This window comes from Paroedura picta, chromosome 4 (assembly GCF_049243985.1).
Source record: "Paroedura picta isolate Pp20150507F chromosome 4, Ppicta_v3.0, whole genome shotgun sequence".
NCBI classification, from domain to species: Eukaryota; Metazoa; Chordata; class Lepidosauria; order Squamata; family Gekkonidae; genus Paroedura; species Paroedura picta.
Window position 1 is genome coordinate 36,288,763 of NC_135372.1, and position 16,500 is coordinate 36,305,262.

Consider the following 16,500-nt stretch of genomic DNA (forward strand, 5'->3'; position numbering starts at 1 on the left):
AAAAGTTTTTATACAGCATTTTATGTCTGCATTGGTTTGAGGCTTTTGGTTGAGGCCTTTGGTTAAGGCCAGGGCTGGTAAGATCACGGGTCTCCTCCCAGGTGAAGCTGGATCATCGGGCTACTCATCATCATCCCTGAGGTGGGGTCTGGCTGGAGCAGGTGGAGAGGGGATTTTTAAAGCCACCAGGACTTGTTAAATTTAATTGTATTGGAGTTTTAATGGGGTTTTGTTGGGAGATAACGTGTTTTACATGATATAAGCTGCTTGCGGGAGCAAGAAATTAAAGAATAAATGAAATAAAAATAAATCAAGATCATTTGGTTTTTTAATAAATTGGCGGTAAATGGTTTTTAAAATATTTTAAATTAAAGGATTATCATGATGGCACAGTCACTGGCCAGTCAGTGCCTAACTGGCTTGTGCCTAGTTAACTCATGCTGCAGACAAACAGAACTGATGAACTTTTCCTGAGCTCAGTCATCTAAAGAAGTAGACCATTAAGGGAAACAAAAAGGAATGCAGCCTATTTAAATCTGAGGTTGACATCATAACTCCTAACCAATCAGCACAGTGCATAGTCAACTGCTTCTATAAATGTGCAGAACTTGTTTCCCATAAACTGAATCCTGAAGAGGGTCTGGCCAGAATGTGGTGAATGTTCTTCCAGTCTATAGCAGCTGCTGTCTTTAAGAACTGTTTGTATACAACCAAAAACCACTGATTTCTCTAGCCAACACAATATTCCATGCTTGTATACCATGAGCTCAGAATCTTGGCATAGACACTGCCTTGCTGATGGATGGATGGATGGATTTCTTAGACCTGCCTTATTTTTGTGTTTCTCCCTTGTCTCCACAGGTTTCTCAAGATTCCCCAGATTTGCAAAAGAAGGCCTTTGGTTCAGCTACCCTGGTGCATGACATCCTTGCTGAAGATAAGGCTCTGATGGCCAAGGCAGAGAATGCATTTCCAAAGGGCTCGGAGGATTCCCTCTGTCGGTGCACCTCCTTGGAACCCAGCTGTTTCCACTTGCTTAGAGAAACTGATGTGTAGGTGGCCCAGGATTCTGGAGGCGAGAGTCCACCTGAACGGCTGTGCATGGGAGGAGATCCTTCTTCAAGCAAGAGATGTGGGCAAGAAGGTGCCTTCAGCAGAACCAAGCTGCAACCTCTGAACAAGTGAATTTTTTAACAGAGGGGGAAGATGGTGATTTGTTACCAATATTTGGCTGTTACCTGAGCCTTCTTGTTAAGCATCTCTAGAAAATCCATCCAACTGTTGTAGGCCAATTACTGCATTCTGTTGTGCCTCACCTGGATGGGGAGGCAGTTTTAATAGAGCAAGCAGGGAACAATCACACAACAGAGAAAAGAGAAAGTCAAGAAGTTGCAAACCTTGGCTTGTGTACTCTTGGAGATGTGCCAATGTAAGAACCTCCTTCTGCATGCAAGCTCCATGTTTTCACTAGGAAAGAGAATGAAAACGGCAGAAGTGATTCCTGTTGAGATGGATCCAGAATAGGGTTGCCAGCCCTTCCCCTTGCTCAAGGTGGGAGATCCTGTGTCTCTGGGCCCTGCCCCCTGCTGTTGATCAGTTGGCCAGTAGGAGGGATTACTAGGAGCAGGAAAGAGGCTCAGGCTCCATAACTGTCAACATGGCAACATCTCTTCAAACATGTACCAGAAGTGATGTCGTAGTGTTGATGGCATCTGGATGACACTCTAGTATTTGGGCAAAAACACTATGGTAGAATCCATTTTTACTATAGAGATTTTGCCCAAATGCCAGAATGTCACCAGGACATCCTAGCTTAATGATGCCACTTCCAGTACGTGCCTGATGTGACCTCATCACATTAACCGTTTATGCACTGGAGGTTTCATGCTGGGCTGTAGGTTGGAGTTTTAGTCGTGGCAGGTTGCCCCACCTCTTCCTGCACCCACATGGGAAGCATTTGGCCCAGTGTGCCTCATCTGCCCCTTATTTGTGCTCCTGCATGGGAGCTGGGGCAGTGAAGTTCCCAGTGCATAAATGGTGATTGCCAGCAATGTAGCTTATGTAGCCTAGGCCTTCCTCCCATTCCTGGTAAGTTCCCCCACCTCCACCCCAGTTGCTAGGAGAGACTTAGCAACCATAATCCACACTCAATTCCTTCCCCCACTCCTAAACGTCCCCCTGATTTCATGCAAGTGTTTCTTTGACTCATAAGAGTGCCACAAAGCATGTGCCAGCTCTTGTTGGATGCCAAAGAACTGCCAAGATGTAAGTCAGAAAACACAGAAATATCTCCTGCTGTCTTGAAGCTGTGTCTACTACTTAACTGAGGTTCACTGTCTGTGCCAACAACACTATGTGATGCTTTTCTGCTTATTCGTCTTTCTCACTTGTGTAATTACATCACTTTAACTACTCTGTAGGAATAACTCTTAATTGTTCCTGTTTTAAGCCTTTCCTGGGCCCATTCTGCACACGTTGGATAATGCACTTTCAATGCACTTTAGAAGTAGATTATAGTGTTCGGCACTGGAAAATCCAGCTGCAAAAACACATAGAAGGTGCATTATCCAATGCGTGCGGAATGGGCCCCTGTTCTTCCTCTTTGGGACCACCGCCCCATAATTCCTTGCAGAATATGAAGGAAGTCACAGGATAGTGCATTTGATAAGGTCACTGTGGCAATTTTTTTTGCCTGCCCTGGAGGACAATAGTGGCAACCCTGAAGCCACGATCTGTTCAAGTTCTTCTTAAATCTCCTTCAGAATGTTTGGAGCTAGTGGCTGGTCTTTTTAAAGAGCCAGTGCAATGGCCAGGAAAAAGAGAAACCCGGGTTCTGACCCACAGCCATGATTTTAAGGGTCTCTTCCTTAGCCAAAATGTGGTTGAAAACATTCATAAAATGACTATTGCAAGGCCCTTTTTATGTTAATGAGTTACAAGAAAAATAATACCTTCTGTTTTTTTACAGATAATAAGAACATGGGTTTAGATGTGAGGTATTGCTTGGGAAAGCAGATTGGATTGTGGATTCACGTTCTCCTGCAGAGCTTGGAAACTAAGCATTTATGCACGCTTTGGATGTCTGCTATAATGGGCCACCCGTTTTACACGAAAGGCAGACAATTTGTGCCCAGAGCTATAACAATACTGAATAGCAAGCTTGGGTTGCAGTTTCCTTATGGAGCCCCTATGGGTGGAGGCTGCTGGGGAACAAATCGATAAACATTTATTACTGTTTTTGCATAGGATACCAAAAGCACCAAAGGAAGTTTCAGGTGTTACTTTGAGTGCAGAACTGGTCCAACTTTCCTTGGAGGCCCAGATCTGGGTTTTAACACTTAGGTTTTGGCTTAAAAAAATACCCCTTGCAACAGCAGAGGGTGGTTCTCTGTATTATTTTTAAAAGGATAGCTATAAACACCAACCAAATTATATCTGAGCCTGAATATTCTATTTATATCAACCCTCCTGCTACAAGAACAGAAGCGGTTAGAACTGTTTTAAGGGATCCGTTATGTTTTTAATATAAAGTTTTGTAATGTTCTGTTCTTTAAAATGTTATTACCTGCCCTGAGCCCTTGGCGAAGGATGGGCTATAAATAAAAATGCATTATTATTATTAAAAACCCTTGGCTAAGGCTGTCCAAGGCATAACTGCAACTACTGGGGATATCCATAGCTGCTGCTGATAGCTTAGGGATGGCAGCTTCACAAACTCTTATAAGAAAGAGCCTGTCTGGATTGGATTTCCTAAGTAACTGGTAGAAGAACCTGCAGAGCATGGGTGGCCAAACTGTAGCTCTCCAGATATCCATGGACTACAATTACCATGAGCACCTGCCACTATGCTGGCAGGGGTTCATGGTAATTGTATTCCATGAACATCTGGAGAGCTACAATTTGGCCTCCCCTGCTGTAGAGTAGGGTCTTTTGCTTGGGTCTTTTGCTGTCAAACTCCTTGCCATTACATTTTGAGTTTTTGACATTGCCCAAATACAGGAGACTATTTATGTTGGCTCGACGGAATGCTGCCCCTTTGGAAGCAATGATGGGCTGTCAGGGGAGGACTCCCTTGGCAAACACACAACAAGGAAGATGAGCATTCTAGAGCATTGCTTATTTGAATTTGCTTTATTTCCATCAGAAAGTGCTGGATCTCCCCTTCTGTACATGACAAGGCTAAATTATTGGCCGGAACAGAAGTTAGCAGAAGTTACCACCCCAGATGCAGTCAAGTTTTTGTCCATTGTTATTAAACATAAAAATAGGAGGGTTGATATTGAGTTGATTTGAATTTATCTGGTCCATCAGCATGGGCCACCAGGAGGAGACCTCCTGCTTCGTCCAACAGCTGCGTGTTTGATTTGCAACAGAGTCAACATTGATTTTGTGCAGTATTCTGTTTGCACGTCGCCTCCGTTCCAAGAACTTCCCAGGTGGCCCAGCCTCCCTTGGCAGAGGTAATGGAATAAAGGAAACCCACATGACTTATCTGCACACTACATGCCTTATCCAGCTTCCAAGTACTGGATAAGTACTAGATACAGATACAAGTACTGTATCTAGATGCTACCAACTGGATATCCACTGCAAACATCAGGTGGACGAACGGGCCAAACTGTGTGTGGCATTCTGACATTTTGTTCTGATACAAGGCCGACGTGAGAAGACCAACGTTCTGGATGGGAAAGCACAAAGGCTTGCAAAAATAAAAACATGAATAAATAAAAATAAAAGGAAACAATGTGTACTACAACAAGGGCAGCCATGAGAGCATCCGTAACCAATTGTTTTAAGGTTACTTAGAGGTGTAGAACTTGGCCAGGAAGAAAATGTCCAACTGCTTGAAGCCACTGTTATTTATTATGCCTGGCAGAGATTTTCTGGTGTCCTAGGCAGAGAGAGGCTTATTCTAGATCTTTTGCAGTTGCAGAAGATGGAGACTGAACCATGGACTTTTGAATAATAGGGCTTGGAGGAAACCAGCCTTTCTCAATTTTTTTACCATTGAGAATTCCCTTCAGGCTTTGAGAACCCCCAGAAGTGGCCCAATTGTACAGAATATGGTTGGGAAGCATAGCTGTGCACATGCCCACCTGAGGACCCTCCCAACTCCATCCCGGCCCATCATGGGTCATGACATGAGCATATGTGGTCATATCACTCAATAAACAATTAGCAAATGTAAAAAATATATTAAAATGTTCACTCTGCTGGTCTATCACCGTAATAAAGATCTGAACCTGAATCTATATTAAAAATTAATTAACTCCCACCTATTCAGGAAACCTTTTCAGGGCCCTCAAGAAACTGTTCATCTCTGCAATTACGCCCCGCTGGAGACTAGAACTTCTGGTCTCTGTTATTTTTCATTAACAACCTCAGCTGTTCCAGTCCTTTGCACCAGGACTCACACTTGGATGATTTACAAGAGACCTTTCTCTGTTACAGTGCCTCCGCTCCTACAGGGTTTTTGCGATTCTGTCATTTTAAAAAAAAAGTCTGTAAAATAATGATCCTCCTTCTACGCATCTGAAGGCGTGAAGTCTGACTGTCAAAACTTTACATTGGAATAAATGTCATGAGTCTTAAAGGTGCCTCTTGACTTTTGTGATAGGCCTTCAATCCATCTTGGCCCGGATTGGTTCGTCTAGCTGCCAGGGACTGTCCAAAGTCGCAGAGCTGAGAAAGGAATTGCCCAATAGGGAGCCAGCTTGGTGTAGTGGTTAGGAGTGCGGACTTCTAATTTGGCGAGCCGGGTTTGATTCTGCGCTTCTCCACATGCAACCAGCTGGGTGACCTTGGGCTCGCCATGGCACTGATAAAACTCTTCTGACTGGGCAGTGATATCAGGGCTCTCTCAGCCTCACCCACCTCACAGGGTGTCTGTTGGGGGAACAGGAAAGGGAAATTGACTGTATGCCGCTTTCAGACTCCTTTGGGTAAAGAAAAGCAGCATATAAGAACCAACTCTTCTTCTTTTAAACTAGAGATAATATTAATTTAGGATTGAACCTAGTACCTCAAGAATGTCAAGCTAGGGCTTTTTTACCAAACCAAGAAAGACCTCAAATACATGCAAATATTTTCTTTGTGCACATCTTCAAAGTAGGTGTAAAGTATCTCCTCAGGGAACCCTGGAAATTGTAGGTAATGGGGCAGAGGTAAAGGTTTTGAATAAAATCTTCGGTACCTCACCAAGCTACAATTGTGAGTTATGAACCACCTGATGCTATAGTAGAAGAGTCGTAACAATTCTTTGCCACCTTCACTACCACTTAAAAATGGGCTCTTTAGATGCTGGGGGAGGAGGGGGAAAAGTCAGGGAAGATTTGTTGTTTTTAGTCTTCCAAGTGATGGGTTCCGAGTACAGGCAGGCATTTGAGCAGAGCACTAATTTCATATTTTCTATATTGTACTTGCTGCTGTTATAGCATTCAATTTATCTTGTTGGTTGCTATGTTATTGTCATGGGCCTGAAGAAAAGGAATTTGGGGAGTGGGGAAGTGAAGGAGGAGCTTTCTACCTCTTTAATTAGCCGACTTAGTTTAATAACTAGATGGGCAGGATTTCCCGAGCTGGATCACTTTCCTCAAGTGTTAGGAAGATACTCTTACCTTCCTGTTCGCTTGTCTTGTTTTAATCAGGAGGGAAACAAGCTTGTTATTTCTAACTTTAGTTTTATTAGCGCAAATTATGGAGGCTGACGGCGATTGCCCTCCTGGTTTCTGAGGAGCAGATGCTAACTTAATTATGGGTTGGTAATCATTGATCATAGCCAAGGGAGAGAAGCAAGCGCATAGAGAGCGCCGTAGAGATTTTACTTGGTGATATATGCGTGTATATATATTTAGATCACAATTACAGATAATTTGAGCTGCATATAAGAGTGCCCTTTTGATGATAACAGCCCTGTAGTTTGATTCACATGGGTAGCCGTGTTGATCTGAAGACACAGGAAAAAGTTTGAGACCAGTGACTCCCCGAAGACCAAAAAGTTCTGATGAAATGTGTGCATGCAAATGAAAGCTTACACTCAGAATGAAACTTAGTTGGCCTTAAAAGGTTCTACCAGACTCAGTTTTAGTTCGGGCCTTTTTATTTTGCGGGATAAATTTGATTCTGATTTTTTAACCAATGTGGAAATTTAACTTGATGTAGGATGTACAGGAAGGCAGCGCATGATGCCCCTGGTCTTTGGATGACAATACTATGGTGTCCTCTGTTGCATATTCTAATTTGGATGCCCAAATGAAGGGAGACAGACCAGTGCCAGAAATTTTGTATTCACTAGGAAGGCAGACAATATTAATTGTTGAGACTCTTTCAAAAAATCTACGAGAAACCTGACCTTTGATTTTTTTTTTTTTGTATCCTGAGTACACCTATGGATGGAAAAAGCCTGAAGGAATTAGACCTAAGGAAAAGGAAAGACAGAAGAACCCCACATTAAGTAGAGCTGGAAAATAGTTTATATAAATCAAGCAAGATTTTGTCTAGAACCCAGTAGTTTGGTAATGAATATTCACCCTTTTCATGGTCATGCTATTAAATGGGACAGTAAACTGATGATTAAAAGATATTTAGGACACTTGCTAAATAGATACCCTACAGCTATTGACCCACAGTATTTTAATAAAATTCCAGGTTCAATTAGTTCTCTCTTTCCATAGCCCTAGAGGCAAGATTGGTTAAGGGAATATGATGATATTGTACACACATCAGAAACATTGAGAGAACCCTCTTGCTCCCTCATAAGAATCCTTTGAGACAATAAGCTGCTCAAAATTCTTTTTTTTAAAAATAAACTTTTATTCAGAGATTTGTAAAAGGTACAACATAGACAAAATAGAAAAAACAAGGCTTCCAATTATAAATCAAGTTGTCATCTGTTCCACTATGCTAAAATACTTTTTTCCCAATATTTTCATATTTCCCCCCTTTAGTACTCAAAACCATCATTTCATTTTTATTTGCCTCATGCAGAAAGTCCATAAATGATTTCCAAATAGCTCCAAATATTGTAGTTGTCTTAAGGTAAAAAGGGTGTAAACTGCATGGAGCTTTTATTCCAATCCCAGGTCGATTCAGTCCCTGCCGTCTACACAGAATGCGATTTCCATTTTGATTTTGGGTGATTTAAATTTTCCTTCTACAGCAAGAAGGATTGATCTGGACTGACCCTACCTTTATTGTGCGATATCTTAGAGTGCTTTTAATGCTCAATATTTCAAGATTCGGATTGAGAAAGCAGGCTGTGTTGAATCTGGCCTCTCCTCCGTGGTAGAGACACTCTGATTGGCCAAAGCTGGTCATATGACAAGCTTCCCTTAAAGGAGAAGCCCCTAATTTCTCTCAATTTCTGTCAGTCTTGGATTTTTTCTCCCTTCTCTGCCTTCTTCGATCCTCTCTGCCCCCCTCCAAGAAAAGAAAGAGGATCCCTGCTTGGCTCCTCCTCCTCCTTCAAGAAAAGAAAGAGGGTCCGCCCCCCCTTCTGAACTACCCCAACCATGTGCAGAACACTTTTCTGTTTCAATGGGGAGGGAGGGGGAAGAGGAAGACCCGAGTTCAAATCGATCTGAATTCAACAGGATTAACAATGGAATAAACAAGGTTAGTTGTTTCTGCCAGCTTTACCAATTTATCCCTCATTCTTCAATCATAGTTAATAATGAGCGTTTCCATTTTGAACACATAACAGGCTTGCTGCTGAAGCACAACCGCATTGCCTGCTTTTAGCCTTTCAAAATTCTAAAGGTGAAAGAACAAGTTCAATAAACCAGAAAAGGATCATTAACCTCAAGGCAATGGAAATTGCAGATTGAATACATTGCAACTTCTTCAGTTGATCTTTTCACTGATTTAATTTATGGAAAGTGAAATTAATCCTCTGAGTAATATACATCCAGGTGCGGTGGAATTAAGATTGTTAACTTATTCTGGAGCACTGCCAGCAATAGAGAGAAATATAGTGAAATCCTTACCTTTTACAAACACCATATTTTGGGCGCTTTGCACGTCGTTGTCCTCATCCAGCAACCCAGCAGCAAATCGGCAGCTATTTTAAAGCGCTAGTGGGGGAATCGCATAAACTGGATTCCCCCAGCTATTTGGTGCGAGCAGGAAGAGAGCAACCAGCAAGCCATACGCCAAGGGAATGTGTGGAGCTGAAGTAGCACTAGCTCCGGCTCCAGAGCCCACCCCCGCCTCCCTCTCCCTTCTCCTAGGGACGGGGCTTATTATTATTATTAAAAATTCCTGGAGCAACGAATAGGTGTACAATCGCCCTGGCAGAGCAAAAAAATAAATAATAATAATAAAAAAAACCTTTCCCCCATGTTTGCACACAAAGCATGCATCTCCCCCCCCCCCCCCCAAAAAAAATCCGGAAACAGATCGTTTTTAAAAAACTTCAAGGCTCATTATTCCAAGAGGGGTGGCTATAAAAACAGTCCTTTGTGTCTGTGAATAGACACACTTTTGAATAGGGAACTTCTATTAAAAAATTATAGAGCCTCTTGTGGCGCAGAGTGGTAAGCGGCAGAAATGCTGTCTGAAGCTGTCTGCCCATGAGGTTGGGAGTTCAATCCCAGCAGCCGGCTCAAGGTTGACTCAGCCTTCCATCCTTCCGAGGTCAGTAAAATGAGTACCCAGCTTGCTGGGGGGTAAAACAGTAATGACTGGGGAAGGCACTGGCAAGGCCACCCTGTATTGAGTCTGCCATGAAAACGCTGGAGGGCATCACCCCAAGGCTCAGACATGACTTGGTGCTTGCACAGGGGATACCTTTACCTTTATTTTAAAAATTGGCTCACATCATGGTCCCTTTAAAAGACAGAGAAAGGTGATTGGCTGCCTGTCTTGATTGATAGGCGGAAGAGAGGAGCGTGGATAGAGCGTTCCCCTCTTCCGCCATTTCAAGCAGGTGTGCGAAGTGGCAAGACGTGCAAGACAGCAGCAGAGGAGCCAGATGGTGAGGAATTCCCAGAGGTGCGGTTTTTTTTAGCGTTACGCCATTGAACTGGCTTAACGCTAATTTTTTTAATGTGCAGAATTACTCAACATATTTCTTGCCTCAGTCAGTTGCTGTTAGGGACTTCCCTCATAGCAGGGAAATGTGACGGAGGTGGCGGTAACATTTGTTGGATTTGCCATTGTCCGCTTGGTCACATTCTTGTCCTTGGTTATTCGGCTGACGGGTCCCTCTTGCTGGAATTCCCTCACAGCAGGCCTGAAGGGAAGGGGGTGCGTGGAATCCTGAGAAAGAGCTACAACTGGCCCTGAGAGAAGGATATTCCACCTGGGCCGATTCCACATGGGTGGAAAAGGCCAAGAGGACAGTCATATGGAAGTGGAGCAAATCCCTGCTTCCACATCCCGTGCCTGCCACGGATCAGGCCTCAGTTGCCCCAGGCTAAGGGAATGCAGGAAAATCCACGTTCCTTTAGACGCTTGGAGAGGGGGGCAAACAGTGCCTGTCCTGCAGCAGGCCTGTGTGAACAGGGAAGAACTGGGTCTTCCTGGCCTATCTCCTCCCTGCCCTACAGTGGCCCAGAGGAGGCAAAGTATGCCCTGGTCGTCTTTGCTGTGTTTTGTTGCACTGCGGGGTGGACTGGAACATTCATTTTTATTTTGCAGGAAGGTGGGGCTGCAAAATAACCCTCCGGTACACCCCCCCCCCCTGCACGGCGGAACTAATCTGCCACTGCTTTGTTTCCTGTGGGGCACCTTCCAGGGCCATGTTTCATGAAACCCTGGTTGAGAAAGCCTGGTCTATTGCAAAATTGACGCAAGGCCTCAGGCCTTCATGGAAGAGAGGCTTTCTTAAGGGCCAATAGGTCATTTCTTCTTCAGCCTTAGGCAGAATCATAGTCTGTTTTGATCCTGAGAAGCTCATAGAATTTGTAGTACTGGAAGTGACCAGAAGTTCCCCCCACCCTATTCATCAGACAGTTTGGAAGACCAGGAGTTACCCTCAGTAGGGCATACACGGCCCTGCTTTTTCATTTGTCTGAAGGCTTGAGAGGCAAGCTGCTTTTGAACTCTGGAGTATCCATTCAGCTGTTAAAACAACCTAAGGACCTTTAGCTAAACCAGAGCTATCCCCACTTGGTAGGGCAGGTGTCTGCCTCCCATCTATCTCCTTTTAAAAAAAGAAACACAAGTTGGAAGCCCTATTAGGCAGCAAGTCCAACCTGAGCAGAGGTGTTTGGCTTGCTTTTCTCACCTTGGAAGGACACAGCACCTCGGGATTGCCAGAGGGTGGATTCCCCCGGGACCTTTCCAGTCGCTCCACCTGCTAATTCTCCTTCCTGCTTGGGCCCACAAATAATCTTGTTCCTGGAAATCTTCCCCTTGGCCCAGCAGCATGTCAGATTGATGTAGTGTCCTTCACGGGCTTCTAAATTGATTGTGCCCTGGAGGCAATGCTCAGCGGGGGAAAACGAGATCGCAATAAGCAGTCCTAATAACAGTGGTGGCTCTGTGCAACTCTCTCTGCTCTGCTGCCAACTCCCTCTGGACAGGTTCTGGGAAGAGTACCACACTTGCTTGTTTTAATTTGCAAAAGGCTTTGTCTCAATGCAATCAATCAACGGGCAGACTGGTTTGCTGAATCCCATTGTAGTGAATCACCCACCCCTTGTCCAGTTCAATTAGCGTTTGACAGTTGGTGAGTTGTTCTTTTGGTGTGTGAGAAAGTTAGAGCTAGGTTAAGGTGACCAGATTGTCCCACTTTTGGAGGGACATCTGGGAGCACCTGGCAAATTGTACTTATGTTGAAATTTAAAATATATATATTACAATACTATTTTTGCATTCTATGCATTCTATGAAAATTTTTGTTGCTCCATATAGACCAAATTTTAATCAAGAACCCCCCCCCCCCCCGGTCAATGGTGTCCCGCTTTACCAATGTTAAAATCTGGTCACCTTAAGCTAGGTGGAGAATCACTCTGCTCAGGTTTTTAGAAGTCTGTCAGAAAATGTGAAATAATCTCTGCTTCTGTATTGTAAATGTCCAAAAAGAAGCCGTATAACACAGTGGTCCCCAACCTGCGGCCTGCGGCCCGGTGCCGGGCCGCAAAGGCCATGGAGCCGGGCCGCGGCTCCCTCTCCCCGCCCCCCCGCGCAGTAAAAAACTTCCCAGGCCGCAAGCTTGCGGTCCTGGAAGCTTCTTACTGCGGGAGGGCGGGGAGAGGGAATCAGGGCCGAGCCACACCCGCGCATCGGGCCACGCCCGCGGGCCGCGCCCACATGGGCCGCGCATGCGCCGTGCGAGGCTGAAATCGGCCGCGCATGACGCATTCGCACAGGTGTGGCCCGCAGGCGCGGGCCAATGCGTGGGCGTGGTCCGCGTGGGCGCGGCCAGATGCCCTGCCAGTCCCCAGCCTCAGAAAGGTTGGGGACCACTGGTATAACAGAACCAAAAGTGTAGCTTGAGGTAAATGGGGAGGGGGGGAGCATCTCAGAAGACCAGTTTTAACTCAATGGAAAGTTATGTTTGAACATTTTAGTAGATAAATAAACCATTTTTTCTTAGTAAAGAAGGCTATATAGCTTATTTTTAAATAAGAAGAAAATAGCCAAGAAAGTTGGCAGATTTAATAAATAATTCTGCTGAGTAAACTCTGACTGGGAGGTTAATGCAAGTTAATCAAATTTTACAAAGATTTGTCAAATTTTTACAATTCAAATATTGATAGATATCAAATTCACAGTATAACCCTCAATATTTTTACCGTTAGAGAAGGGCTACCAAACTGGTTTAACTTTCCTGATTACACAGTGGACAAATATCAAGTTTACTGTTTTAACTGTATGAAATCCAAGAGAACTTGCTTTTTTGTTAGGCCTCTTCAATTCCACAGCTATTTGGGTTAATGTATAAATTTTACCATGCAGAGATAAATCTACAATGCTTATACATTGGATTCACCTAGCAGTATTTATAGAGGAAAAGAAATTTCCCTCTATTAGTAATCTTATAGCAGGTCATCTAATTTTGAGATTAGGTAACGATTACTATGCATTAGTTGCAGCGCTTGGATTGGTTCCTGATTAATCCTTACAATTTTTTTCTCCTTTGTGACATACTCAAAAAATTCCCATATTCATAAGGCAGCCCTTTTATTTGATAAATTTAGTATCCAATTTTGTATCATATTGCATCCAACCTGATAGGAAGGTTTTGAAAAGCTGAATGCTGTATGATCAAGTGAAATTTACTTTGTATTGATCATGGACTGTATTTTAGTTACCCCTAATCTTAAAGATAACATTTGGGATTTCCTTGTAGGAGATTGAATTGACAGTGGCCACTTTCTCTGATTTGGACCATTAAAAGTCCAATATTTATTTATTTATTTTATTTATTTTTCAATTTATATCTCGCCTCTCCCAAGCAAAACTAGGAGGAACATGGCTACAACAAGTGAATTGCCTAGGGGCTTTTCGCACGCCTTCAAAATCGCACAATGGTTGCCAATTGAAAACGCTATTGATTTGCCGTTATGCACAACGTCGTTGACAATCTGCCACACACCTGAAACCGATCCGCAAAAAGCGCTTCGTTGTAGCGCTTTCAGGGAAATCCCCAAAAGTGGATTCACCCTCCGGAAAGCGATACACTCCTGCAACCAATCTGCAACACTAGCGAAAAAGACCTGTGCGTTAACATTGTTGCGGTTTCTACAAAGTCCCTCCCCCTGGCTCTCTCCTCTGATCTTCTGGCGAAGCGATCGCCATTTTTTTTTCTCCGAGCGAGCGGGGATAAACGCACCAGCGAGCCTCTTTCTGTTTAGAGGCTTCCCCGGCTTCAGTCTCTCCCCAGAGTCACTAAGCACAAACACAGAGAAGCCCGTTTGCTGATGTATTTTCCCTTTATTTTTTACACTTTTTTCGGCCGAAAATCGGGCCCGTGAGAGGGGGGGGGATTTTTTTTTTACTCAGAGGGAGCGTGGCAACGATGAAACGACAGCTCAAACACACCAGGCAGCTGGATGGGTCTCTCCGTTGCAACGAATCAACACAGATTCGTTGCAATGGGTGTGTTTTAAAAAAAAAACTTTCTTAAAGGGAAAGGGGCTGTTTGGGAGCATGCTAACGGCCGCCCATTGGCTGCTTGATGGCCAGGGGCGGGACGAGCTTGGCAATAGCGCTTCCTGGCTAGCGATTTTTGCCAAGACCGGAAGCCTGTGGGAAACGCTACAAAATGCAACTGGATTCCACTACAAAGGCAGGTATGCATAACGACGAATTCCACTATTTTAAATGGCGATTTTTCATTCAGCAACCAATTTGCTACAAAGATCCCGGTGCGGAAAGCCCCCTAAGTATATCCAGGCTTCCATGATTTCATAGTTTAGTGTCAAAAGTGCAACAATTTTTGTTACTGAATCTTTTAATGAACTGAGAACTAACACAGAAGACCCTGCTAAAGCCATTCATTCATATGAAGATCTAATGAATATTTTGTGGGGTCAGTTTACTCTGCAAACTGATTTAACAACCAAACCTTGATATAATATAGTGTATAACTGGTTTGATGAAGAATGATGAAATATGAAAGTCTATCACTGTGGTTTTAACGTGTGAATATTTTCAATAAAGTATATTTAGTTTCAATAAAAGTAAATTTTCCATGTGAATATATTTTCAATAAAGCAACAGTTAAACACTAATTAAAACAATGAGAAATGATAATTTTTTTAAAACAATGGGACCAGTTAATTCAGGCCACCTGTGTAAATAATATGGGGCAATTTTGGGGGGTCTAGTCTCTTTTTATTTTAAAAACCTTTTAAATTCAGTAATTCCTTCTTGGAAGAAAGCATTTTTTAGGGTTTATAATCAGAGAAAATTGTTTCAGAATGCATTGTTGTTAGTATTTGAACCCCACAAGATGAAGGGATCACTCCCCCGCAAGGAATGTCCAATAGGAATCAATTAGTGATCCCTGGCTTCAAAGAAGTACATTTGGCCTCAAGTAGGGACAGGGCAATTTCAACCCTGATCTCAGGTGGAATGAGCTCCGAAGAGTTGAGGGCCCTGATGGAACTAGGCCAGTTCTACAGAGCGTGTAAGAGGAGCTCTTTTGCCAGGCATTTGGTTGGGGACAATGAACATTAGATGATTAATCACCACCTGGGTATCGTATATGTTTTCATGCTTTGCAGCTGCTTGATTATTGATTGATTATTTTTGGATTATTTTAAATGTTAATGTTTGCTTATAACTTATTTATCATATATGTTTTTATGTTTCTGTTGGAAGCCACCACAAGCCAGCAATGCTGAGAAGGGTGGGATATAAATTAAAAAGTAAAATAAAACAAATAAACTAGTATTATGAGGTCTTGCCATTTGTTGAAAGTGTAGGAAGGCAAAGAGATCCCTTTCTCATCCAAAGTGAGTTTGCCCAGTTGTTTAAAATAATGCTGAACTAGTGTACATAATGAAACTTAATTTATTTTGCAACATATATTTAATTGCCCTTCAGTGGGACAGTTATTCAATAAGTAATATTTAATTGATGATGATGATGATGATGATGATGATGATGATGTTATCTGTTCAGTCGTGTCCAACCCTCGGTGATTCTATAGGAAAGTCTTCACCATGCGTCCCTGTCTCTGACTGCTTCATTTTATTGGTTCATGGTCATCCCTGTATCGGCTTTGATCATGTCGATGTTCACGTGTTTTTTCAAGAATTCAGCGCAAATTTGCAATGTGGTCTCGGGTGCCACGACCATGTCGAAAACCAGCCTGGACATCTGGTAGCTGAGCATCAGTGGTTGATTTGAGACGGTTCTGGATGATCTTCAATAAGATTTATTTGCGTGGGATATCAGGGCTATAGTTCAAAAATATGAGCAGATGAAAGCATCGCCTTTCTTTAACTGGCCCAGTTGTCTAAATTTGGCTCAAAAGAGTTTATTATCCCAGTGGTAATGGTATTGGCATAAACGTGGAAGGGCCTGTTGGTGTCTTTGGAACTGTGTTTACATGAAGTATGAACATTGAACAAGACATCACCATACAGGTAAAGGTGGACATGAAAAGGTTGGTCTGCTCCTAAGTTTGCGGATATTTGGAAATTACATGCATTGTATTGAAATAAACCTAAAGGCTATCGGGGTGAGCAACAGCAAATGTTGAAATTTGTATGAAAGATGGTCCTGTGGATTTAGAGTTTGGAAAAGTATGGCACTGTGAAACTTCAGTGTTGGGTTATAGTGTGGTGGTGATGGAGATGTAGAAATTGGAGGGCTAGAGACAATAGTCGGTAGTATTAGTCAGGTTTCAGTAAGATTTCTATCTCTTATGTAATTAGCCTATAGTTGTAGATTTGTGATGTTTACATTTTTGAGTAGAATAAAAACATACTTTGTTTTAGAAAAAGAGATTATCTTTTGAGGTTACTAGTTGAACTTATTAATATACATTCTTCAGTTATTTAACCCCCTGCATGAGAAGCTATAATGACTTGAAGCAAATAT

At 43.0% G+C, this 16,500-nt stretch overlaps 1 protein-coding gene across 1 annotated transcript in view; it reads left to right on the forward strand.

Moving 5' to 3' along the window:
* The window catches only part of SLC5A5 (solute carrier family 5 member 5), a 43,451-nt gene extending 37,486 nt beyond the window's left edge, over positions 1-5,965 (forward strand). The window contains exon 15 of the mRNA XM_077332419.1: positions 862-5,965. Coding sequence (XP_077188534.1) covers positions 862-1,056 — 195 coding nt within the window. The 3' untranslated portion in view covers positions 1,057-5,965. The remainder of the gene's footprint in view (positions 1-861) is intronic.
* Positions 5,966-16,500: the final 10,535 nt, after the last annotated feature.